At 26.7% G+C, this 21,248-nt stretch overlaps 1 protein-coding gene across 4 annotated transcripts in view; it reads left to right on the forward strand.

The window, feature by feature from the left end:
* LOC136080484 (uncharacterized) overlaps window positions 1-21,248 on the forward strand; it is a 210,776-nt gene that overhangs the window by 45,007 nt on the left and 144,521 nt on the right. For all 4 annotated transcript variants that reach the window (XM_065797198.1, XM_065797199.1, XM_065797201.1 and 1 more), the window contains one exon: window positions 14,345-14,392. In XM_065797198.1, the coding sequence (XP_065653270.1) occupies window positions 14,345-14,392 (48 nt within the window). The remainder of the gene's footprint in view (window positions 1-14,344; window positions 14,393-21,248) is intronic.

Here is a 21,248-nt window from a genome sequence, read left to right on the forward strand (position 1 = left end):
TATAAAGATTGAGTTCGTTTGCTTAAAGATACTTTAGGCAGAATGATTGAAGCTTATCTTAATATAGTTGTGATTATATTTACACATTGAAAATTTCCGCATTTTTGCATTTTATTTGTGTCCACAATAACATATTGTATATAAGATCATAAATATAGTTGCAGCACTTATGCTAAATTTGACAACACCCGTTAGCGTTAACTGCAAATAAATCTTTAAGCACATTATAAAGAATTAAAACACATTTACAGACAACAATGGAGATGAAACATTTTATTCTAAATATAAAATTTGCAGAAGAACATAAAATATATACGTAAACGTTTTTGATAGCAATCAAAGTTTACAAAAATAATAGAAACTCTTGTTTTTACAATATTAAAAAAAGATTAACTAATTATAATTAGTTAATCTATAAAAAGATTAACGAATTATAAATTACGCATTCGCTCAAGCTTTGTTTTGAAGTCTAACATGATAAAGTCAAAATTCAAAGTTCAAATCGAACTTTGAATTTTGTGCAAGTTCACTTCTTACATTCCACTCTTAGTTAAATAAAAAATGTAAATAATTACATAATATAATTACATAATGTAACTAATTACATAAATAATTATTTATGTAATTAGTTACATTTTTTATGTAACTAAGAGTGGAATGTAAGAAGCGGACTTGAACAGAATTCAAAGTTCGATTTGAACTTTGAATTCTGACTTTGTCAAGTTAAACTTCAAAACAAAGCTTAAGCAAATGCGCAAACGAAATTTGGGAATTTCAAAATCGCACTTGAGCAAGTCAAACTTGAAAAACTTAAAAGGCGTTAATTTGAAGGCGTAATTGGAAATAAACACTTTACAACCAATAGAGGCTGAGTATTTGAATCAGTAAAACCTTTTAAATAAAACAAATTAACTATTATTTCTGAGTTTTATACTTTAAAGTATTAACTTACAAATATAAAATAAAAAGGTGTTGCAAAAATCTTTAATTTAACTTTTGTATTTTTTTTTAATGATAATCGATTTTAAAATTAAAAATATTTATGTTTTAAAAATCCTTAAGGTTATAAGTACATTTTTAGGATACAACTACTGATACAAAACTTAACTTTCTTTCTTGGTCTTCATATATAGCATTTTTACTATATCAATATCATTATATACCAAATGACCAAATGAGTCACTGAAGTTCATATTTGAAGCCTTCTGATCAGAAAACTTAAAGTACCAGAAAAACCAAAAGTAACAAAATATTATGACATTAAAATAAATGTTTACAAAAAAATACTCACAGTGTTATATAATAATACACCGAGTTTAGTTAACACAATTTTAAGGATTATTTTGTTACAGCATTTATATGCTTTTAAATGTTACTTTTAGATAATTTTTTTAATCCACATTCAAATCTACATTTATTTAATTTCTAAAACAACTATCTTTGTTAATATTTTATATTATCTATGTTTTTTTCTTTAATAAAATAAATACATATAAAAAGAATCGTGCCACTTTTTAAACTGTTTCTACAAAACCTCTTGTAGATGCTTTGAAATCATTTTCCTAATTATAATTATAAATTTCATCGCATGCCCAAAGATCATTTTCTAGTAATTTTGTGAAGAAATACCAAGAAACTAAGAAAGAGATGTCTAATTTTTTAGTTGTGTTTGTAAAAGGATATTTCAAACAAATTCAAAAATAACATTCCACTGTCACATTTGTGATGATAATATAGGGCACGTCTCCTAAAACATAGTTATTCTGATTAACTTTAAAAACCTGTTTAATGGCTGAACTAGTAAAACCTTGTGATCCTTGAACACATCTAGTCTACTGAATACAAGCAGACAAAACTTCTTTTAAAAGACCTTTAACTGCATGACAGTTCAAAGAAATTATCTTCTTTTTTTAGATACAACTCTACATCTTTATTATAAATATATATTTATATATATATATATATATATATATATATATATATATATATATATTATATATATATATATATATATATACATATTTATATAAATATATATTTACATATACATTATTTATAACATTTTATTTATTTATCAATTTCATAACGCTGATATATAGGATAGTGTTAATAAAATTTTAATTTATAATTAATATAATATAAATTAAAATTTTATTAATTCAGTTATTAATTTATAATTAATATAATAATAACATCTTGTATATCAGCTATTGCTTTTTTTTATGAAGTCGAAGTTTTATTTATATATGATTTATGTATTTCTCTTCATGTTAGTTCATTAGGAAGATGATTATGAACCTACAGAAGTACTTGTTTCTCCGCGCAGCGGCCTTGTTTGTCAAGGTTCGTGTTTCGGAGTTATAGAGTTGAGAGAGAGCTGTAACCACTATTAAGTAGCCTCCTCATCTGTATTGGCCTTCTAGGCCTTGAGGAGGTGAATAACAAAAAAAAAAAAAAACAACTTGTTTATCATCTGATGAACTTACGGAAAGAGAAACAGCATATATATATATATATATATATATATATATATATATATATATATATATATATATATATATATATATATATATAAATATATATATATATATATATATATATATATATACATATATATACATATATAAATATATATATATATATATATATATATGAGTAGAAATTCACTAAACAAATTTTTTTTTTCATTTTACACTGTGTTTCATCAACAAAGACTTAACAAAAATGAAGTTCATTTCTGATGAGTCTTTGTTGATGAAACACAGTGTAAAATGAAAAAATATATTTGTTAAATTGCTCTGTTCTTTTAAGAACATTGAGGACTCTATTTTGTAGAATACATTTTTAAGATGTTTAAATATATATATATATATATATATATATATATATATATATATATATATATATATATATATATATATATATATATATATATATATAATATATATATATATATATATATATATATATATATATATATATATATGTATGTATTTATATATATATATATATATATATATATATATATATATATATATATATATATATGTATATATATATATATATATATATAAATATATATATATATATATATATATATATATATATAAATTAGTATTTTCTACTTTAAGTTTCAACATTGTTGGATCATCAGAAAGAGTTACTAAATCTCAAATAAAATTCAATTTATAGAAAAAAATATTTTACAGGAAGTTATAAATTATCATAAAGAAATTTTTAATTACTATATTTTTTTTGTTAACGGGAAATTACAGAATGTAATTATTTAATATTTTCTCTGGAATGGGGATAGTTTAATTCGGTCATGTGTTTTTATAATTTTTTAAGAGGTGTTTATTTTCGTGCCTGCATTTAGAAATTAATTCAGATTTTTTATTTAATAAATTTTCTTGATTTAAATGAGTAATTATTTTAAGTTTTTCTTGCAAACATAGCATACATTTTTTGGAAATGTTATTACTGGCTGGGGCAGATTTTATAATAGATCATTGTAAATTAAAATTTTTCTTTTTTTCTTTTAAATCCTAAATATATTTTGAGAGCATAGTCTCTTTTGCATATTTTTTGTGTTTAAACGATTGTTTGTGGTTGGCATAACGTTTTTTCCATTCCCCCTCGGTTAATCCAATATATTGTTTATCAGGTTTATTTTGTGAGGAAACAATGCACTTGTAAATTATTATTATTTGTAAATTATTATTATATGTAAATTAATAGTATAAGTAGAACCGAAACATGGTGCCGCAATAATAAATTAGTTTTTTACTAATTTATTATTGCTCTTTTCTTTCAGAACATTGAGCACTCTATTTGTAAAATACACTAACATAATTTACATAACTAAAAATAAAAAGAACTTTTTTTTTAATTCTTATAAAAAAACTTTTAATTAGTATGTTTTTTTGGTTAACTGGAAGTTACAAAAAGTAATTAATGAATACATTGTTTTGGAATGGGGATAGTTCAGTTTGCATTTTTTTAAATAATTTTTTAAGAGGTATTTATTTTCGTGTCTACATTTAGAATTTATTTCAGATTTTTTATTTAATAAATTTTCCTGATTTAATCGAATAACTATTTCAAATTTTTTCAATTTTTTGCTTTTGTTATAATAACTCTTACTGATGATCTAGCAATGGTGAAACTTAAAGTTAAAGAAAAAAGTTAGAAGTTAAAAATTAAAACAGAGCAATAATAAATTAGTAGAAAAGTGTTTTATACTAATTTATTATTGCTCTGTTCTTTAAGAACATTGAGCACTCTGTTTGTAAAATGTGTTTTGTACTAAAATATATATATATATATATATATATATATATATATATATATATATATATATATATATATATATATATATATATATATATATATATATATAAATTATGTCAGTGTATTCTACAAATAAAGTGCTTAATGCTCTTAAAGAACAGAGCAATTATAAATTAATAAAAACACTTATCTAACTTTTATCTTCTACAGCATGTTTTGCCATCAGCTTCCTGATGAGCGTACTAATGGCGAAACATCCTGTAGAAGATAAAAGTTAGATAAGTGTTTTTACTAATTTATATATGTATTTACTTAACTTGGTACAGTTATAGTCATGATAATATAGTGATAATATAATATATTATATGATAGAAAAATAATCATTTATTAGTAATTCATTCATAAAATTAGTAAATTGACAAAAATTCTATATAACTTTCTACCACATCTTTACAAAATAATACTGGCGACTGGTATTTTTATTCCAAGTTTTCTTTCAAGGCTGGTTTAACCAAACTTCAAAAAACGACTTGAAATCTGATTTTTCAAGAGCGAATTCTTTTTAAGTTTGTTTCTTGCATTGCACTTTAGTCATACTTCAGATTTGCATTGTGACTTGAAATTTCAAGTTCGCTTTCTGAATTTGGAAAAGGTTTTTGCTTTTTTTTGTAGGCTTTTTATATCTAGTTTGAAAACGGCCTGTTTTCAAATTATACTTGAGTTATAATTCGCTCTTTGCATTTACTTAATTCAATTTTTAGACTTTAAGTATGATTTCAAATTTCAAGTTCCCTTCTTGCATTCTACCCATATTATTTCAATCATTTTTCAAAGATAAAGCGCAACGTTAAATGTAACTAATTATTTGTACATCTTTCAAAAAGAAGAAAAATTTATATTTAAGGATAAAAAAAGATATAATAAAATAAAAACAAAAACACTTATAATGTGTTTATATATATGAACTTATGATAGTCAATCAGATATAGATATTAAATTTTAAATGATGAGGAGGGATTATTAAATATAAGTCCTTATTACTAAAGTTCAGATATCTCAAGTATTACTGCTGACGTAAATTCAACAGCATTATTTAGCCTACACCTTAATATAAGGAGCCTCTAAAAAAATGTTGAGAAATTTAAAGAATTTTTATATAGTGTCAAAATTAACTTTTAAATTATGTCTAACCGAAACATGGTGCCGCGATAAGGAAATTGAAAACAATTCTAATTTTCAACTTAATAATTATAACGCTTTTCATCAAATTAGAGACTCTGAAAAAACAGGTGGAGGATTGCGCATTTTTATCCACAACTCGTTAGATTTCAAACTACACAAAAATTATTTTGCTGTTACGCATGATTTTAAAATGTTATCAATTAAAGTTGTAAACAAAACTTGCAAGAACGCAGTTGTACATGACAATATACAGACCGCCTTCTGGTAATAAAAAAGCATTTAACAAACAAATTAAAAGCCTAATTATAAGCAAAGCATTATGTGGACAATGCGTTTACTTTGTAGGCGATCTGAATTTAGATTTACTTAAATTCAACAAAAACAAAGACATCAGAACTTTTTTCAATATTGTGTTACAAAATGGATTTATTCCAACTATAAATAAACCTACTCAAATTACAAAAAATGCTGCTACTTTAATTGATTAAATTATGATTAATAATTTCATAAACATAAAAATTTAAGCTGGAATATTTATTACAGACATTTCTGATCATTTTACGGTTTTTATAACAGCACAAAAATTGTTAAATCAACCTTCTAAAAAAGTAAAAACTAAAAAACGAGTAATTAAGGATGCTTCTCTTGTGACAATTATTAGCCTTTTATCTACAACAAACTGTTTTGAAAATAAAAAATGTTAAAGAAGCTTATGAAAAATTTTATCATGTATTTGAATGTCACTACAATAAAGCATTCCCAATAACAACTAAATTTATTTAAACAAAAACTCAGCAAAATCCCTGGATAACACCCGGAATCAAAAAATCTTCAAAAAAAAAAATGCTTATCGAAACAAAATTTCTTGATGCCATGTACTTATCTAAACCAAATAAAGGTAATGGAGTTGATGACGTAGCAGTAAAGTAGCAATTAAATTAACGTTTTATTTAAAAATTCCGCATTTGCATATATTTACGCTCTCTTTAAACCAAGGAATCTTTTCCGATAAACTTAAAGATGCAAGGATAATACCTATACTACAATCAGGAGATGAGACTAGTGTCTCCAATTACAGGCCTATCTCCATACTATCATGCTTTTCAAAGTTATTAGAACACATTATGTATAAAAGATTGTATTACTTTTTAGATGTAAACAATATTTTTCAATAGTAAGCAATTTGGATTTAAAAAGAGCCACTCTACTGATCATGCTATTTTTCATCTTGTTCATGAAATCTTTAAATCATTTGATGAAAATAAATATAAATTAGGTGTATTTATTGATCTCAGTAAGGTTTTGACACTGTCGATCATTACATTTCATTAACAAAATTAGAAAACTATGGTATTAAACATATAAATATTGCGCGTTTTAAAAGCTATTTGTAAAATAGAAAACAATACATTTCTTATAATGAAGGTAAAACTACCAATATGAACATATCATGTGGGGTTCCTCAGGGATCTATATTAGGGCCACTCCTATTTCTCATTTTTATTAATGATTTAAGCAAAGCTTGTACTGAAATAGATACAATTTTATTTGCAGATGACACAAATCTATACTAAATCTTACTGAATGGTTTAATGCAAATAAATTATCTCTAAATGTAACCAAAATAACATATACTTTATTCCATTGTTTTCATGACCGAGATAAAATTTCTTTGAAACTTCCAAAGCTTTGTTTTGCCAATCAGGAAATAAAGCGAGACACCACTTTAAAATTTCTCAGCGTGATTCTTGACAAAAATGTGACGTGTAGAGATCGCATAGAATATCTCGAAAATACAATCTCAAGGAATATAGGCCTGCAATGCAGAGCTAAGCCTTTTTTAAATCCAACTTGTTTAAAGCTTTATATTTCTCGTTCATTCATTGCCATCTTAATTATGCAAATATTGCTTGGTGCTGTACAAATAAAAAAAAACAAAAAACTATTTAACAAGCAAAGCATTTAATCAGAATCATTTTCAATGTGGGCCGTTATACACACTCCCAAGCATTATTTGTTAATTCAAATATAATGAATGTTTATGAATTAAATGTCTATCAAATTCTTATATTTATGTTCAAAATTAATAAAAATATATCTCCTAAAATATTTTACCCAGTATTCAAAATAAATTAGAATAGATATTTAACAAGATTTTCATTATACAACAGTTAAATTCAATCCAAAAGTTATTTTATGGTGACCGAATTTTCAATTTCTACTAGAGGGCCGAAGTTATGGAATAAAATATCAACGAATAAACTTAAAACAATTTCTACACCTAATGAGTTTAAGAATAAATTAAAGCAAAAACTACTGGTGAAGGACGTGGCGCTCAGCTTTTTCTGAAGGTTTAATGATTGCTACAGTTAAACTTACCCAATAATTAGAGGTTTGTCATTATGGACTTGACGATCTAAGAGAAGGATTGTACCACTTGTTATTGCTTAAATTCCTCATTTTTTTAAAAGAATAAAAAATAAAAAATTTAGTTTATAAAAATTATTCACATATTTCAAGGTATATGCTGGTGTAAAAAGAATGCATCAGGATTATGCGTATTTGCTTGCTTGATTTTTAGTAATATAGTATCTTTACTTTACGTTTTATATGATAAAGTGTAACGTTTTTTAATTTTTGTTGTCCTATATTTACGGTATAGACTAAGGGGCTTGGTGATAAGACCAATTATGTTTTCTTCTTGCCCCTGCTACACAGCCGGCAAACAACGTTGAAATAACGTTGAACTTACGTTGAAACCTAACGTTGATTTTACGTTTATATAACGTTTAGAATGAAAATGTTTTTCTCAACGTTGATTTATCAACGTTAAATCAACGTTAGATTAAAACGTTATATCAATGTTGATTCGACGTAAAAAATTGTTACAATAACGTTGAACTTACGTTGATTCAATGTTTAGAATGAATGTTTTTTTTAACGTTGATTTATCAACGTTAAATCAACGTTAAGTTTAAACGTAATATCAACGTTGATTCGACGCAAAAATACGTTACAATAGCGTTGAATTTATGTTTTAACAGCGTTTAGAATGACAGTTTGATTTATCAACGTTAAACCGACTGTTAAACACAGTAGCAGTTGATAAAAACTGTGATCACCATCAATACGTACTGTGCATGTCCAATTGTGTTGTTGTACATCTTTATTATATTTAGAACTTTTTCAGTTTAGTTTAGTAAAAATAGTTTGATTAAAGAAAGAGATAAAACTTGTTTTATTGAGAAATATATTTAAATATTACATGTATTAACTCTCCTCTTTTCCATTACCTTTTTGAAATGGAGCGTGTTTTAGAAATTTAAAAAATATTCCATTAACCAAAGTTTCTTTTGCTCCATTGAATAGAATAGAAGAAACTGTAAATAAAAAAATATATTAAAAAAATCAAAAAGGGAAGATTTGAAAAAAATATAATGAATGGAAAAGTGATACAACTTATAAAGGTATACCTTTTACAACGCCATATATTCAGTGCTCTTGAATGTATTTTTCCACCTTCGGCCTTCATATCCATGGAGTCCATAAAACTTTTCAAAAATATTCCTAATTTTTAAAACATAACATAACTGTTACACAGGGCCGTCCCGAATTGATATCTCATGGAAAAGAGGGGGGGAGGAGGAGGGTTGTATGTACTTTTTACTAACTAGAGAGACACGCACAAAAAATAGGTCCTCAATATTTGCAATTTGCCAACTATAGTTCAAAACTTGTCAAATGTGCCAACTTCAATGCTTATATGACAGCTTTGGGAGAGGGGACACCACATACATCCCCCGTTCAGGACGGCCCTGCTATTAGATGATTATTAACAATTTTTTTAAATATTTTATTTAATTGAAACAACCTTTTTCAAAATAAATTAATCAAAATTTTAAACTTTTCTAGCATTGAAAACTAATTATGATATGATAAAAATCCTTAATTTTTAAAAAAATGAGGACTTTAGAGGATTTTAAAGGAGCTGTGGTCACCCTGATTATAAATGAGGTAAAAGTCCATTACTTTTCTTGATTACCTCAGCATCATTTTGTGTATTCTACCTTTTGAAGACGTTCCACCAACTAATCGTAATTGATTTATTTGTAAAAAACATGAAGTATTTCCAATATTAGGTTTGTAGAGATATATTGTAGAAAAAACCATGCAAGTGGAAACATGGAAGCAAAATATAAAAACAAAGAAACATTTATTTACCTATAGATTTGATTGAGGAACAATTGGAGGTCAGGTGCATTGACACTTTATCTAAATCTTTTATAACTGAATCTGTAAAATATAATTACTAATTTATACTATAAGTTATGAAAACATTTTTATTTTTTGGTATAATAATTGAAATTTATATAATCCAAGCACATAAAAGTAATATTTACTTGGGAAATATTCTCATCACTGCATTTTTTTTGTTGTTGTTGTAAATTAAAACTTTTCACAATCCTTTTTGCTTTCTGTAGAACTGAAATAGCTATATAAATAGTTATATATTTTGTATCAAAAAAATAACACTTTTTACCACATTATTTAAAAAATAATAATTGCCATATTTAGATAAAATACCTGAAGAGAACTTAGTTTTTATTTGTAGAAACTGAAGCCAATTCTTCTCAGCATTTTAGTGCAGTCAATGCTTTGGTACCTAGAGGCCAATAAACAGTTTCATTGCTAACCCAATTAGATGCAATCACACCTTCCCCTTGTATATCTTCATTCAAAACAGCTACTTTTCACATATTTGATTTTGAAAATATTATATGAGCTAATAATAAAATAAAGAAACCATTATATTAGTGCACTAACAGGCCTAGTTAAACTAGCTAAATCTTGACATTTTATAACCATGATACTTGCTAAACAATAATATTAGTAGACGTTATTAGCAAAGATAAGATTTTCTTGTATTTACAAATTTATTATATTTTAAATTCATTTTTGTTAATATATTTATTATTCTATTATTCTGCAAAGTTCTAAATATATATTATATTCAAATAACTCAAGGCATCAAAGGAAAATAATGAAAGAATCTCAAGTTGCTAAAACATAAATATATACACAAGAGTAATACTGAACATTGAACAAAAATAGATAATATTCATTAATAATATAAAATATATAAGTTTAACTTAAGGTATATCATAAAATATCACACAACAACATCTAAGTTTAATTGATAATATAAAAGCAACAAAAGTTAAAAAAGAAAACATCTCAATAAACAATAAATTACCATTCAAACAATTTTAAAGACCAAAATATAACTTGTAACATAATTTTTACTCATCTTCATCTTATAAACATTAGTATTAATACCAATTTTTAATACCACATTAGTACTTTTGTTTTTATCAAAAAAATATATGTATTATATCAGTTACTTTTTCAGCTTTTCTTATTTTACATAAAACATTAACTCAATTCTAGGTTTTTTTCATAACTGAGTTTTTTTGGTAATGTTGAATTAACACTGTAAACAAAATATAAGTAGACAAAAAAAAAATATTTCTTTATTAAATTATATGTAAATATTTATAAAAATCAATCTAATTTTCTTTTCTTTTCCGCTACCTTTTTGAAATGGAGCGTATTTTAAGAAGTCAGACAGAATGCCATCAATAAAAGTTTCAGTCGCTCCATCGTATTTAATAAAAGCTGTAAATAAAAATGAAAAAGTTTTACATATCTTATAAAGGTACACCTTTCACAACACCATATAAATTAGTGCTCTTAAAGCATTTTTTTCCACCTTTCCCCTTCATATTCATGGAGGCCATAAAATTGTTGGAAAATATTCTAAATAATAAAGAGATAGGAGAACTAATATCAATTATTTGAGAATTAATATTAACTTGTTTTTCAAATGTAATTTAACTCATTATCATACAAAGTTTTTCTAAATTAATTAATCAATAAAATTCATCAATAATTAAAACTTCTTTCTTTTAAAGATAATTACACCAATTAATTCTAATTGATTCAACTTAAGAACAAAAAAACATGTAAAGCTAATATTATTATTTGAAATTTTAATTATCTATACAAATAACCATATATTTTTAAATGACTGATAAAAATGACATTTAATTAAAATCACTTTTTTTGTTCTGCTAAAATTTATTAATAACTTTAGTCTGCTCTGAAACAATACAATAATGTTATTTGTTTTTATATTGTCCTGGTCATGACATTAAATTGATCCTATATTAGAACAGGCATGTTTTTCAGCAAAGCTTAAGACTCATTTTGGAGAAGGAAAGCTTGGATATAAAACTCTCAATTTCATCGTAGGAAGAGCTTGTAAACCTGGTCTGGTAATCTTCTGGTAGTATAACAAGAAAAAAATAATCAGATCTGATTTGAATAAAAAGTTAACGCCAGGAATGGCATCTGGTTGTAAAAATTGCCTAACCTCGCTCATAATGTATTATAATCATACTAATGAAAATGAAACTGCGGACATTTAACATTAATTGCTCTTAAATCATTGAAATTATACTACTAAGTAAAAAGGCGTTGTTCTAATATATACAGTTATAAGTTTTTATAAGTTTTTGATATAAAGCTTTAGACATAAAACTAAAAAAAGGTCCAAAACTAAATGATATAACAAATTTAATAAAATACTTTATAAAACTCATCAATGATGATTGTGTTTTTTTCATCATTTAATATCTTCTCTAGTTCATCGAATTCAGCTACTGACGAAATAAACTGTATTTGGCTTGTAAATTCACTATTGTAAGCAGGCTTGGTAACTATGTTTTGGCTTCTAAGCTCATTTCTTATATCAGTAAGTAAATATAAGACTCTCTTTTGAAACTCTATAAATTAAAATAGTTTCACAAAACAGTTTTGTTGAATATTTTTACTAACTTAATAAACTTAAATAAAAATTCACTAAAAAACAAATAACAACATATTGCCTTTAGCCATCAGGAACTTATCAATGTTATCTAACTTTGGTACTTTTTTTCTTATACTCATTGTGTACTAAAACCTACTTTAACTGTACATCTTTCACAAGCATTGTATTCATTTTGATTAATTGTACATTTAATAAATGCACTTGCAGGAGCATAACAAATAAAAGCCCTAATAACTACATTATATATTGAATGAATGTCCTAACAACTACATTATATCTTGAATTTTTTGAATAATTGTATGATATTGCAGGGGAATAACATACAAAAGCTAATAACTATGTTATATTTTGTATAAATCTATCTGGATCTAACTGAATGTGTCTGTATTTGTTTAAAAAATTAAAAATTAAATCATCAATATTAGATGGTTTAGATTTTCCATAAAAACAGTAAAAGTATGTTAAAATTTACTATTCTACATAAAATAGGCAAAAGGTTCATTGATGTGGACCTAAATAAAGGTAAACCATCAATGTTTACATCAATAAGTATTATTTTATTTATAAAAACGGAAGTACCACTGTTTGATGCAGAAACAGCTTTTAGTATACCAGTCTCAAAAACAAAGTAGTAGTATTGACCACCACACTTGCTTTCGATAGTAACTAATTTTAAAGTATGAAGCAAAGTTCTTTTATCAGACAATGGCCTTCTGAGAAAGTTATTGTCAGACAAAAGATAAAAGAACTTTGCTTCAGACTACATCAGTTACGGTCAAAAGCAAGTATGGCGGTCAATACTAGTACTTTGGTCATGAGACTGGTATACTATAAGCTATTTCTGCAGATAGCAGAAGGCTCCTTCTATCAGTATAGAAAATAGCTTGTTTCAAGTGAACAGCAGTGCTCTACTGTCCATTTTGCGAGTTTATGATTAAGTAAAACATTGTTTTTTTTTCAATTTCTTCTGAGAAAAACACAGTGTCATTGTCACTTTGAAATAAATAATCATAAAGAAACTCTTCACTTTCATAATCGCTTTCCGAACTTTTGTCTTCTTCTACTTGACTGAAGTTTTGTGTAAATTTTAAATTGTCATTATTTCTCTCAAGTTTCTCTTCTTCATAACTAAAAGACGATTCTGCTAGAGCTAGAACATTTGAGTGGCATTTTCGCTAGTTTCTTAAATAAGCCATTAATTTCTTTTATCGTAAGAACAATTAGAAATTTGAATACTAAATAAAATGTTTCTGAAAATTTAAAATTAAAAATTTTACTCATAAACACCTACGTATTTCAAATTATACTACATTATTATTTAATTGTTTTTTTTGCTTTAATTATTTTTATTTTAGGCACCAACTCAATTCACGGTTTTTTTAAAATTGAGTTTTTTTGTCAACGTTGACTTTAGTTTTTTTTTTTTTTTTTTGTTATTTTACCTCCCCAAGGCCCAGAAGGCCACACTACAGACAAGGAGGCTACTTAATTGTGGTTATAACCCTCTCTCAACTCTATAACTCCGAAACACGAACCTTGACGAACAAGGCCGCTGCGCGGAGAAACAAGTTGAGCGCGGTACTACCAGGGACGTGGTGGGGATCGAACTCGGAACCTCTCGCTTATGAAGCGAGCGCTCTACCACTACACCACTACCGCAGTTGAAACGACGTTAAATAAACAACGTTTAAACCGTAACTTTGATTTAACGTTGTGACAGTTGAACAACGTTAAAACAACTCTTTAACCAAATTTCAACGTTGAATCAACGTAGAGATGCCGGCTGGGACTTGTATTTATATTACGCTTTACGACTTTAATAAATTTATTTAGCAAAAAAAAAAAAAAAAAGCCTATATTTATAAAATTTTGTTTTGCACTTATAGTGTTTTCTGCCTACAGGTATGCGCGCGCATGCTGTGTACAAAATGATGTGACGTTGCACGGAAAATCATCTATATGTATAAATTTTCCGCTTTTTAGGCAAACAGAAACAACAGATGAGCATTGAAGAAATAAATACAAAACGCGGTAAGTTTTTTTGTTTTTATAACAAACCATACCTAAAAATAAATATTTTTCAAACATTTTCCGCCAAGAAGTACGAATAAATAATCAAGTGCATGGATAAACAATTATTTTAATGAAAACAAATTATATATATACACTTGTGTATATCGGAAACATAAGTTTGAATAAAATAAACTAATTGATTGCTCAGTAAATGTGGCTTTCATTAAACAATTATGTCTAAACTGACCAATGAATTATAATAAATAAAAAAACTTTGTATGTCAACATGGCCTTCGTCATGCCAATAACCATAATCTATGCTTATTATACCAACAGCAACACTAAGAACTACACTGAGGCATATTCGTTTAGACGCATCAATTTTTTTCTCTTTACCTTAATTTTTTTCTATGTATTGTCAACTGATATGCATGCAAGTTATTATGAAAATAATTGTTGTGTTGTGGGCTAAAAAAAACCACAAAAAAATTTTTTCTATGTGTCTTTATTAACATGAGAGTATGTTTGATATACAAAAGCACATTTTTTAATTGGAATATATCTATAGACGCAATCAGGTTAATAACGGTAATTATTGACTTTTAATCACTTTTACACAAATAAATTGATAAATTTTAGTATAATTTAATCTTTTGCTATGCCAGTATCATTTTTACTGCATTTTACGAAATGCCTAAAGGAAAGTATTTGACAGATGCTGAAAAAATACAAATTAATTTATATCGTGGCTCAGAAATCTCACCAGCACTTTCTATAGAAGAAATAGCAAGAAAAATTGGAAGATCTGACATGTTGTACGAAACTACATTGCAAAAGGTGACAATTACGGTGTAAAAAAAGCAACAAACGGCAACAAAGTATTAACAAATCGGCAAATTAATCGAATTCGCTTCGAAGCAACCAAAAATAAATTCACTGCAACGCAAACAAAGGATAAATTATTATTGCCTGTCACAAATAAACATGTTGCACATATTCTACGTACAACACCAAACGTAAAGTGGAAGAAACCACACCAAAAACCAATGTTAAAAAAACACCATGAAATTGCTAGATTACAGTTTGCTAAAAGCCATATGCATTGGACTCATGAGTGGCAAAACGTAATATTTTCAGATAAAAAAAAGTTCAACTTAGATGGTTCGGACTCTTACAGTTGTTATTGGCATGATCTAAGAGGAATAAATGACCCACAAACTAAACGAAATTATGGAGGAGGAAGTTTAATGGTTTGGGGTGGATTTTCTTATTCAGGAAAATTGACTCTGTGTTGTGGTTTACCTAAAATGAACTCGATAAAGTATACAGAAATGTTGGATGATGTTCTCATAACTTATATGGATGAAAACATGGACGATAATGCCATATTTCAGCAAGACAATGCTGCAATTCACACATCTAGGCATTCCATGAAATGGTTTAACCACAACATCCCGGTTCTCGAATGGCCAGCTTGTATCCCGGACTTAAATCCAATTGAGAACGTGTGGGAAATGCTATCAAGAAAAGTTTATGACGCTAAAGCAGCCGGACACCAATTTAAAACTGTTACTGAGTTAAAGTGTAAAATCCTTGAAGCATGGTCCGAGTTGGATCAAACTACACTTCAACGACTAGTGGAGTCAATTAAAGGCAGAACTTTTGAAGTGATCCAGTGTAATGGAGGACATACGCATTACTAATTTCCATCTTTTAATGTCAAAAATATGACTGCGTCAATAGATATATTCCAATTACAAAATGTTCTTTTGTATATCAAAATACTCTCATGTTAATATAGACACATAGAAAAATTTTTGTTGTTGTTTTTATTAGCACAACACAACACAACAATTATTTTAATAATAACTTGCATGCATATCAGTTGACAATACATAGAAAAAAATTAAGGTAAAGAGAAAAAAATTGATGCGTCTAAACGAATATGCCTCAAAGTTTACTATCTCAATCATTGCCTTCTGATTCTGCAACAATATCATCTAGCATGATTATATGCCATAAATAGCAGCTTTAAAGATATATCTCAAAAATTAGCTTTCGTGCGACCAACTTTCTACATCTAGTATTTCTATTACTAGTTATTTCTCTGTAAGTAACTCTAATATTAACTATTAGTAGTTACTAAAAAATGAAATCCATTACATCCAAAACATAAAGAAGTTGTTAAAAAAATTTCAATGAGCCCAGTAGCTTCTTGTAGCTTTGCAACAAACCTTTTACATTCAAACGTTTTCGTTATTTGAAGGGAAGATGTCATAGAAAATTGATAAATTAAAAGATGCTGGCAGCAAAAAAAATAACCAAGCTAGCTATGAAACAATATAAGATTAACTTTAACAATGAGCAGCAAAAAAAATTTGTTTTGCTGTAGTTTTGTTTTAGTCTATTAAGGAGTAAATTTCCTCTAAATTCGACAGAATATTTTTAGTTTCAATTGCGTACGATGGTGACTGAATAGATGGTATGCAAATACGTTTTGAAACTGAATTTAAGATTTTCAAATAAAATTTTGCCAGTCGTAGTACCAATTCGCAATTGAATTCACCATTACATCGGAGTCCCCGAGCCTGATAATGCTAGCCTAGCTTACCCAAGAACGCTACTTATATGGGGTAATATCGTAAACATAAAAGTACCCTGCGATGCAAATTTTAAAATCATTTATTTTCGTTTGCGGAAAATAATTTAATTTAAATGATTAAATTAAGAGAGGTTTTGACTTATAGACAAAAATTTTGATTTGCTATTGAAGGGTTAATTAGCTTTTGCGCAGCGTAGATAAACGTTTACTAAAGTATAAACTGCTGTCAATTGTGGTAATATGCAATGAAAAAATGTGAAATAACCCAGCTAAATAGCTGAAAAGACTTGAAACTAGATTTGATTGATCTTAGTGCTTGCAAATTTCAGATTTGAAAAAACACTTGGATTTGATGTCGCAACGTGTACAAAGATGCACACTTGGATGGGTTTGACGACCACAAAACATATTTGCAACTTTCACATTACTAACGAAAACTCTGTTTGGATTAATTCTTGATCAGACTTGTTTAGTTTTTTTAATTTTGTTTTTGCCAGTCCTTAAAGTGAAAGATTATTTTTAAAGTGGCGTGCTGGAATTTAACTCAGTATTAATAATGCTTAGACAAAGTTTAAGAAAACTTTTATCACTATCGAATCCAAGATTAACAAAATATCAAATACAAATTTTGCAAAATTGAAAAACATAATTCACAAACTTAATAAATCATAGCAGTGAGCAGAAGTCCTAACTGTACCAGTGTCTTCTTTTCGGTTGGTAATTTTTAAGTCAATGCAGGTGAAGAAATCACTCAAGTATTGACCTGCTCTTGAGAAATTCTTATAAAAAATTGGTCCTATCTATCATCTAGCTGCTTTCAGTTTTGACTAGTTTTATTAATCCGTTGTTTGATAGTCCTGTGTTTAATCGCACATTAAAAAGGGCTAGAGAGGTCAATTTTAGAGCACTTGATAGTGGCTGGGCATTACCTTGACCTAAAAAATACAAATTTTATTTTTATATTAAACTTCATTCAAAAAAATGGTTTAAAACATTCAAATTATTCGTTTTAAAGTGATTAGAATCTTGTTAGAAGTATATTTCACGAAACCTTTTTTTCCTTTTTTTAAAAAAAAGTTCTTAGAATATATATATTAATTATTTAAGTATCTATATTTACCTCGGGTAATTGTAAGTTGATGCCTGTCCAATGCTTTAGCAAGTCAAATAGTTCCTTTCGGGGTATTTCATTATAAGAAAAAACTCAAGTTGCAATTTGTTTGGCTGCTATGGCATCTTTTGCTGCTAAAGATAGGAGGTTTTCCCTTAATTTATTTCAGCATTATTGGGGAGAACCCACTAATGTTTCTTGCAGTTTTAAACGACTAAATTGGTCGTTTAAAGCTGCGAGAAAAGCGAGTGAACCTTTGCTTGATTTAGCAGTTTGAAATTCACCAAATCTAACTTTACTAAACAAAACTATTTCATTTTCAAAATTTAATCTAAATTCAAATTGAAAAACAATCCATAAAAATACTTACTTATTGTCGCGCTATAAAATCAAAGTTTTACTTAATTTGAACTTCAAAATATACTATTACCCGCGGAATAAACTAAAAAATTTAAAAATTTGCATTTCAGGGTACTTTGGTGTGCTCACTATCACCCCATATATATGGCGTTATTGAATCAGCAAGGTTAGTATTTTCAGGAGCCGTGCTAACCGTGTTACATTGAAATCTCTTGATAGTTTACAATACCTTAAGATTGGTTAGAGAATATAGAGTGAAAAAAGACGTCAGGTTTAATGAAGTAGAAAATGATAAACTCATCGAAAGACATATTTAAAAATATTAAAAGTGGTTTTGTAAAAATATTTGCATAAGATGATAAAAGAACAGATTTATTTATGAGCCTTTTTTTGGAAGGAGCAGCAAAAATATTTAAAATGCTCAAAACCTAGAAACGAAATACCTCGAAAAATGAAACAAAAGATTTTGAACTTAATTACATTGTTAAAAAATTTTTTTTTACTATTTGTAACTACCTATAAACAACTATAAAAAACTAATTTTTAGAACTAAAAATTTAAATATAGACATAAAGAAAAAACTTGTTTATTTAGTGTTTTAATTAAAGCTATTACTTTAATGACATATATTTGCACAACCGTATGTGTGTATATGATGTAAATATATTATTTACGGAATTTTAGGGGCTTAGTGACAAGACAATTGTGTCTTTTTCTTGCCCCAGCAATTGGTAAATTTTAAATACGAAATTTATAAATATGTATAATATATTTTTTGGATGTTATGAATTGTAAAATCATAGCATGGATAAAAATTTGTTATTCTTGTTTTTTATGTTTCAGAGAATGTCTTTAAATATCAATTAAACATTTAATTGTGCAACTTCTGCTACTGCTTCTTCTACTGAAGTTAATAACGAAGTTTTATTTTATTGTTTTCCAAATATGCTTTGAGCAAACATAAAAATTGCATTTTAAGTTATTTTAAATTGCTTATCGCTGTTCCTTTTCTAGAGTTTCGCAATGTCCGATTCAATTTTAAAATTGTATTATGCACCTGTCTTTTAGTTTCTCTATATAGTTCTTTAGTTTCTTCACAAAAAAAAAACTGCAGAGATCTAGTGTTTTTGTTATACTTGTTGGAAAGACCACATCATATCTTTAAGAGTCTTTTATTTAACCAAAGGCTTTATTAGGTTTATTTATTATTATCAAACATAGACTTTATAATGTAAAGATGACCTCAGGGAAAATTAGTTTAATTTGACTTAACTGGCTAAATTTCAAAAATGAACTCAAATCTACTAATACTGAAACATTACAAGTAACAAAAATAAAGATACTTTCTGTAAAACTATTGAGACTTGTTTTGATAAAATTGATCTTCTTCATTCTCAGTTTAAGTCTATGTTTACTCTTGAAAAACTCTAAGTATTTCAGTTGTTAAATAAAGGTAATATTAACCCTAAATGTGTTTATAACAGCAAACTAATATAACTATATGTATCACTATTTTTGCCTAAAACTTAAAGAAGCCGGGGTCCGCCGTTTTGCGGTATAGTAAAAACATTATTTGCAACTCTAGAAATATTGAGAAATATTAATTTAAATAATAGTTATTTACAAAGTTTTAATTTAATAGTTTAATGATACAATTATTGTAACTAATTTTTACTTATAGTTGAATATGTAATATATTCCTATGTTAAAACTTTTTTTCAAAAAATTTAAAATGTTTTTAATATATATTCACAAAAAGTAATGGTTTTTGTTAAATACTCTTCTAACAATGCTTTTTCGAAATTTTGCGTTTGGGTAATAATAAACTTACATCAAATTTTTCTATGTTACGCTTGCAGAAATCATGATTTTTGCCGAACGAAAAAATAAAGGAAAAAATTTTCACTTAATTATTTAAGTTATGTATCTTGTTATATTTTATATCATTTGTTTGTATGAGAACTTATGTTTCTCTGTCTTAGACGTTATTAAGAAGCATAATGATATAAACCCTTATAAATTGTTTCGACCTGACGGTTTGCTTTCCTTTGTATATATAATATGTGCAAAACACTTCGCAATTTACAAATATTTTCCATGAGCAAAAAGCTCATGGAAAATTTTTTTCGTTTTATAAATTTTAATCAAAAAATATAAATTCTTATCTAAATTCCTTTTTTTTGTATATTTGATAAATTAGTCCGGTCTAATCAAAAAAGGAGATAAATTACCGCTTATAACTATCAACCTGTTTCACTAATCTCTGCTGCGTGTAAAGTTTTCAAAAAAACGTGTAGGGAACAAAATCTTAAAGCACACTACCAATATTATTTTGCTTTATACAAAGAAACTTAGCTTTATTTATCATAAATTATGAGTTTCCAATCTTAACTAGGGTCTTGATATTATTTTCCTAATGTAAGTTTTCTTGATACTGACCAAGATTTTGATTTGTACCTCACAACAGAGTTATATTTAAAAAAAAGATTTTTTGGAATAAACGAAAAACTCCATAAATGAATAAGTTCATTTTTAGTGTGAAGATAGCAACTGTTGCAATAACCAACATCTCTGTTTGGGTTGATGTTTCCAGTGGTGTTGCTAAAGATTCTGTTCTCCACCTATTCTTAAGTATTTACTATTAACTTATTTTTGTGAACAAGTTATATATTCTTATAAGGAAATGGTTTTTATAAGCAGTATCAGTCCCTCTAAGTTTTTTTTTGTGCAAAAATTATAAAAGTGCAGTAGCTATTATAAAAAGTTTGTTATATTTTAATTTGAGTTTCTTTTAATTAGTG

This window comes from Hydra vulgaris, chromosome 05, assembly GCF_038396675.1.
Source record: "Hydra vulgaris chromosome 05, alternate assembly HydraT2T_AEP".
NCBI classification, from domain to species: Eukaryota; Metazoa; Cnidaria; class Hydrozoa; order Anthoathecata; family Hydridae; genus Hydra; species Hydra vulgaris.